Source organism: Alligator sinensis, unplaced genomic scaffold, assembly GCF_000455745.1.
Source record: "Alligator sinensis unplaced genomic scaffold, ASM45574v1 scaffold714_1, whole genome shotgun sequence".
Classification (NCBI taxonomy): Eukaryota; Metazoa; Chordata; order Crocodylia; family Alligatoridae; genus Alligator; species Alligator sinensis.
Genome location: NW_005842493.1, coordinates 539,512 through 546,647, shown reverse-complemented (window position 1 = coordinate 546,647; position 7,136 = coordinate 539,512). Strand labels below are relative to the sequence as shown.

General features: G+C 44.3%; 1 protein-coding gene across 1 annotated transcript in view; it reads left to right on the top strand.

The window, feature by feature from the left end:
* KIAA0753 (KIAA0753 ortholog) overlaps nt 1-4,900 on the top strand; it is a 23,826-nt gene extending 18,926 nt beyond the window's left edge. Inside the window, 1 exon segment of the mRNA XM_025212938.1 lies at nt 2,974-4,900. Within this exon segment, the coding sequence (XP_025068723.1) occupies nt 2,974-3,100 (127 nt within the window). The 3' untranslated portion in view covers nt 3,101-4,900.
* Nucleotides 4,901-7,136: the final 2,236 nt, after the last annotated feature.

The following is a 7,136-nucleotide window of genomic DNA, read 5'->3' as shown; positions in this document are numbered from 1 at the left end:
TGCTAAATGGAAAGATTTTTTTTTTTTTTTTTTCATTCTGCCATTCAGAAGCAAGATGCATATCTTATTCCAGGGCACATTGTGCAGGAGAAAATACAGTATTGGTTTTCTGTCTTCGACTTTGATAAGCAGTCCGGGAAGTAAAAGCTGAAAAATCCCACTAATAAAAAATTAGTCAGCCTAACAGGTTTGAATAAGTTTTTTGGTTCTCGCAGCGTAAGGAACAGTAAATAAACAAGGTAATCAGTCGCTCCTAAGATTTTTTTTTCTGGAAGTGTCTCAGTAAATGTCCAAGGCAAAGTTAATTTTCAATTTGTGAATCGTGCATTGAAAAATCAACCTTGCTTAGTTGCTGGTGGTCTGAGTCAGGTCTCAGCCCAGGAAAGCACATGAGCTTGGGATCAATTTTATGCTTGTAAGTGGACCTGTCCTTGCAGAACTTGTTGTCATGATCTTGCAAACGATAGCACAAGATCAAATGGATATAATTTGGCCAGGGATAAATTTAGCAGAGGAAGACTTCTGACTACCAGAGGACTGAGGGGGCAAACAGCTACCTAGTTTTAAGGTGGAATCTGCTCAGTTAATGAAAGAGGTGTTACATTTATTGAACCCAGAGGTCTCCTTCAGTCTTGTATTCCAGATGCTTACATGCAGGTGTAATGTTATTGCTGAGTAGTCCCATTGAAGTCAGCGCCTTAGTCACTGGAGTAATATTTAGCTTTTGCACCAGTGTTTGTCAGATCAGGCATGTTCAGCTTGTGGAAAAGGTGCCTAAGAGGAGACACGATAGCAGCCTTCAGATACCTGAAGGGCTGCCATAAAGAAGAGGGAAAACACTTTACTTATTTGCTTATACTTTACTTATTTGTTGCAGAAAGCAGGATGCAGACTAATGGCTTGAAGTTGCAGCAAAGTAGGTTTAGATTGGATATCAGGAAAAGTGTCTTCACTGGTAGAAAAGTGAAGTAGTGGAATAGGCTGTCTTCATCACTGGAGGTGTTCAAGAAGAGGTTGGACAGCCACTGGTTGGGGATGATCTAGGTGTAGCCATGCCTGTCTTCTATGGGTATTTCCCATGCTTCTGGGCTTTGCTGGTTGCCAGATGGAGCTGGGAGGGAATTCTGCCCCTCCCTGTCCCCGTGCTCCTACATGTGTCAGGGATTTTTTTAAAGCCTCCCTTGGAGGCATTGGGTGTTGGCTGCAGCCAAGGCTGGAGATCTTGACTGAGGTGTGCCAGTGCCCCTGCTGGGACTTAAAACTGGAGGTTCCTGGCTAGAGGGTCTTGCCCGTCCACTCAGGGGCAGACTGATTGCCAGATTTGGGGTCCGGAAGGAATTTTACCCCATGGTCAGATTGGTCCAGGGGCAGGGGTTTGCCACCGTCTGCAGCAGGGAGTGTGTCTTTCTACCTGGGATCTCTTGGATGTATCGTAACAACATTTTACCAAAGCAGGACATTGGCTGCCATAGTCCCCCTGCTTTACCTCTGGCAGGTTAGAGTGTTATGTCTTGTGTTGTGTCAGGGTTGAATGTAGTTTTACAGAGGGGCTCGATTATGGATTTGTATAAGATGGTTTGGATAGGGATGATCCTGCCTTAGGCAGGGGCTGAACTAGATGACCTCTGGAGGTCCCTTCCACCCCTACCTCTCTCTGATTCTAAGCCCTCTGGTTTTAATGGGATGGATCATGTGCTTAAAGCATGTTTTAGTGGTTTGCAGGATTGGGCCTAAGGGCTCTGGTGACCTTGAATTGCCTGCTCTATCAGAGTCAGGTAAAAATGAACCACTAAAACGTCCTGTTTTATGCCTGTCACGTTCCAGCACTGTCACCATAGACTGTTGGTAATTGGCACTGTGGGGAGCTTGGGTACCTCAAAGACTTCAGCACCCTCCTCTGGATCAGAAAAAGGATTAAATGAAAGTGAGCGTCACTCCTTCTGGCAGCTGAATCCCAGCACTGTTTGCCTCTGTTATGCATAGTGTTATTTGAAATCAGAATCAAAATGTAATGCAGTATGAGAGCCTCCTTGCTGATGTTTTCACCACGAGGTGGTGCTGTGCATCTTGTCTCATTGCACGTACCAGTAAATGTTGCAAAGAATCCAGCCTCATCTGCATTCTCGAGCAGGGGTTTTCAGCCTTTTTTCATTTGCAGACCCCCTAAAAACTTTCGACTGGAGGTGTAGATCCCTTTGAATTGTAAGTGTGGGGGTATTCACATACTTTTGATTGATCGTAGTCATCTTTCATGGACCCCTTAGACACATAGTCTGTGGACCCCTACAGGTTTGCAGACCACAAGTTGAAAACCACTGTTCTAGAGATCCTAGCAAAACTCACCTTCGGGTGTTTTTCACAGTGAACGTAAAACTCTGAGAAGGAGAAATTTGAACAAGCCAGGCAAGAGCTGCATACTCAAATGCAGAAATACTCTGTTCCATTCTGTGAGGTCTTCTGTAGTTCTGAGTTCTCTTCAGACAAATACGCCAACCCCACTTCTCCCCTGAGAACATCCTTGCTTTCACAAGGGCCTCATTCGATGACCACTGAATTAAGTTGGGAGTCTTTCAGTTTACTTCGGTGAGCTTTGGAACATGCCCACAGGATGTGAACTCTCTCTCCTGGAAGCACTGTGGCTGTATCCATCATTCTGATAAAGAAAACCATCACAGACCTTCCAGTGCTCAACGTATTACTTGTTCAGCTTTGTCCAGTTTCCAAATAAACATTTCAGATGCTTCCCTTCCTTCCCCTCTCTCCCCCACCCTCTGCAAAAGAAACCCTTTGGGATTTGAACAGGATGGTTCTATGGCATGGGGTTTTACAGTGTATATTGCACCGGTGAAGTACAAACCATTATTTTTTAAGCATTGCTGTAAATGAAAGGAGTGAATGATGCTTACTTGAATTTGCCTGGGTTACTCCCAGGAATCTGACCCGTGCTTTTAAGCTTTCTTTTCCTTCCTTTAGCCTCGCAGAGGAACTGGCAGAAGAAGCCTTGTGCGACGTGGCAGCAGAGTTGCAGGACCTCTGTGAGGATTACGCAGAAGCCGTGTTCACGTCGGAGTTCTTGCAGCCCACAGAGGAAATGATTTGAAACCTGCCCTGTCGGCCAGTGAAGTGCCCAGTGCCAGCCTCAGAAGCATATGGGCTCCTCATGTGAGATCCCTTTGTCCTGCCTTCATTTTAAGGCACGGAAAATCCTGCTCATTTTATGAATGAAATTTGGAAGGGATTAATTTCAAGGTCTTTAAAAAAAATTATGCCTGTACTTTCATTTTCAGATTTCAGTGTGCTCGTTTTATCAGGGGGCTGACGAGTGGCTTTGATTATAATGAAGCAAACTGCTGAGGGCACAATTTACATATAACGGCAGGGCTGTTAATCCTTTCCTATATCTGTGATTTAGTTTTATATCAGGGTTTTTTATATGTGCAGTAGGGTGGCTGGAGCGAGGCCCTGGCACTGACTTGGACTTATCCAGTCTGTCCCCATTTCTTCCTTTGTAAAATGGGGATAGTACTACTTGCCTACCTCACAAGAACACTGGGGCTTGTTTTTAGTTGACAAATAACTGTTTGTAAAGCACTTTGAACACCTCCAGGAGGTGTGTAGGAAATCGGGAGTATTATTTATCAGTCGAGGACCCAATGGAAAATGTTAATTGAGGCAGAGCAAAATGCCACTGGGTTTGTCTTTAATTTTTACAGCATCACATAAAAAGACAATTGGTTGGTCTGACCAGCTGGGTTAACATTCTCCAGTCCTGTTAGCTAGCTTTTAAAGCTAGAGGCAGTAATCCAAAGGGGTGGTTCTCATGGCACATCATGCAGCAGGTGCAAACCTTCTGAACAAAAGCTGGAAGGGGCACGTTCAGTTTGCCTTGCTGTTGCAGTTCAGCCCTCAGCGTAGAGCTCCCTCTAGCTATGTATTAATGCTCCCTCAAAGTGTTTTTAATCCATTATGCCTATTTGGACTAACATTCAGCAGTCCATGCAAACAAGACTTTCTCATGACACATGGGAGAGGATTTGTTTCTTTAATGTTAGCCTGAAAGAATATCATTCTCTTAGCTCCACTTAACGGCGAGTCCTGCATTCCTTTGTTATTTCAAGCACCACCGAAATTGGTGAGCATTAGGGGTGAACAGGGGATGTGGGAGTAGCACCTAAGGCCATCAGACAAACCATTCAGCATATTCTTTCCAGTGATAGTCACATCTCAGTTCTGTGATCGGGTGGGTATTTACCCTGAATATGTAAACACAGTAGTAACTTGGGGATGGCATGTGAGACTTATCAAAGTCCATTTGTGCCAGCACCTTTCTGTGCCACGTGATATCTGTGTGTAGCAAAATACAAAGAAACCGAAAACCCCACATTCCGGGTTCTGGGAAGCCTACATCAAGAGCACAAAAAATGAACAAATAAAACGGGATTTATGACAAAACATAATGGCTAAAACTTGGGTCCAAACCTTCAGTTCACCTCTGAAAAGAAACAGAGAACTCCTACTGTGAAGAATTCCTTTTGTGCAGTAAGGCCTCACTCGTTACCGCATACTTCCCAGCTTGAGATGGTTTTGTATTCCGTAAAATGAACCCTACATTTTTCTAAAGCGTAACCCAACTTGTTTTTATTAAAGCCTGTATTGTAATACTTTGTGCTCTGTTTTGTTGTGGAATATTTATTTGGTGCTAGACACTGGGTGGTTTTATAATTTAAAGCAAAAAAAAAAAAAAAGCCACTAGACTGCGTAAGACTGCAGTTTATTTTTCCAAATGTATCGAGGTAAGTTTTTATTTTTTTTTAAATCTAGACTAACGAAAAGACTGCTGTGTGTGTGAAGATATTTTCAAGTACTTGCATTGTTTTTGAATAAAGGTTTGTGTTTTTAAGAGGACTTGTTTATTTGTAATGTTAATTAGAATAACATGGCTCTAAATCCCATTTGTAGCATAAACAATGAATAAGAGATTTCTGAATTCCCTCTTAGTAAGGGGCTCTTTACTTCTGCTGTCCTCAGCAAAGCTAATAGGGAAGCTAGAACATTACATTTTGATCTAACCAAAAGGGAGGGGCAGTACGCTGTTTGTTGCACTGTCCCTGTAGCAGCATGAGAACATGGCACGGGCACCGTCTCTCCTTGTTGGTACCCGCACTGTTCCAGGGATGAAATAATCTGTGGTAGGGCTATGTGTGTTGCCTGTTGTATTCATGATGTGTCAGCTGTCTGCTAGGTACATTGGGAGCATAGAAGCTGCTTCTCCTCTCCTCTCACATTGCTACCTGCACAGTGGGCAGTGCCTTTTGCTACTGCATAAATCAGGTCACAATTTGGCTCTTGAGTAATGGGAAATAATCTGGGCAATAAATAAAGAGTAACATTATTTTCTCCCTGCATAAATTCCTACCAGGCTTTCAGTCATGCCAGCTTTGAGATGATGCTAAACTGAACTCTGATCCCAGGGGTGATGGTGGTTTGTGGTGCCTCCGAGTGGGATCAGGGCCATGAGGGGGATTCAGGAGAGGACGCTCCTGCCTTTTTCCTAAGGAACATAAGGACTGACGGGTGCTACAGTCCAGAGCATTGTTTATTCAAGCCATTGTGGATTACAGGCTAGGCACTTCACAGACATGGCGAGGGGCCCTGCCTGGAAGCTCTTGTGATCCTATGACCATGCTACATAAATAATTCCCATCATATTACTTGGTCTTGCAAAGACCCTGCCTGGAAGCTCATCCTATGACCATGCTGCATAAATAATTCCCATCATATTACTGGGTCTTGCAAAGACTTTAGCTCTTCTGAAGTCAATGGGAAAGCCCATAGCTTTTCAATCTATGTAAATTTTGCAGAGTCAGAGTCTTAGATGAGATGAATGGGGAAAAAAAAAGCATGGGTCTGAACGGCTCCATTCTAAAAGTAACATCTTGTTTAATTAGCTCAGGGTTGAGGGAGAACTGAAGTGTACAGGGCCCTGTTGGTGAAATGGGGGTTTTAAACAGTGACTGTGATGCAAGCAGTGGAGCAGAGCAGCATGGGGGAGAGGCTGCTGGTTGCATGGGCTGGGGTGAAGAGAGGGGCTGCTCTTCAGGAACTTGGAGAGGACCCCAAAGCCAGGCCTGCTCACTTGGGTTCCAGAAGTGCCTCCTGTAACCCTTGAACATACACTAGGCACTCGGTAAATATTTAACTGTAGAAATTAAAGAGGTGAGCTGCTGGGAGTGAGGTAGTTATGGTAACGGGGCTTGTTCTATCAGGGCTTTGGAGAGCTCCTTTTTCCTTGGAAGCTGGGCCCAATTTTAATAGTCAATGAGGAGGCGTGGGGACACTGCCTGCTGGGGGAGCAAGACTGGGCTCCTTAATTCCTAGTATGCCAGTTACTCTTGAGCAGTGCCTGATCGTTTACCTTGATCCTCTTGTGCCTTTTGACTCTTTTTGATTTAACTAGTTGACAGAAGTGCTTCTTTTTGTTAGATATTTTGGTGGTACCTGGAAGATATGCCCTGCAGCTGTTCCTGAAGCATTATACATGCCTTAGAAACCGTCAGGTCGATAGAAATCTTCAGTGTGTCCATTGAAGCCATCAAATCTTAGGTAAGGCTGAACAGTTACATAACATGTTCTTCCACGAAGACCAACCTCACTCCTGGCAACCTGTCCTGGCTGCTAGAGGCCACTTGCATGTGGCAATCTGCTCTGGGAGTGCAGAGCTAAAGGATCAGGTATGTGATCAGAGGAGCTCAGTTATTGTCTCATTATTTCCTCACATTCTCCTTGTCCTCCATCTCCACCTGGTGTCTCTTGTTTTGTGTAGATTGTTAGTTCTTGGCGGGGAGTACCCTTGAATGGGTGTGTACAGCTCATCCTGTAGATGGTATGCCACCATCAAGTCCTGTCCATCTCGGGCTTCACCACACTACCACTAATACGTAGCAGCAGCCTTTGAGAAGGTGGCCTATAGATCCCTGCCTCGGAGTTATGAACACCAATACAACAGCTAATACTAGAATGGATTTAAAACCTAGATCTAACCAGATTTAGAGAGAGCCATGGGGCAGGGGCTACCTTACTTAGAAATAAATGTAACTTAAACTTGGGTGTTCAGCGCTTTGTCCCATTAATTTCAA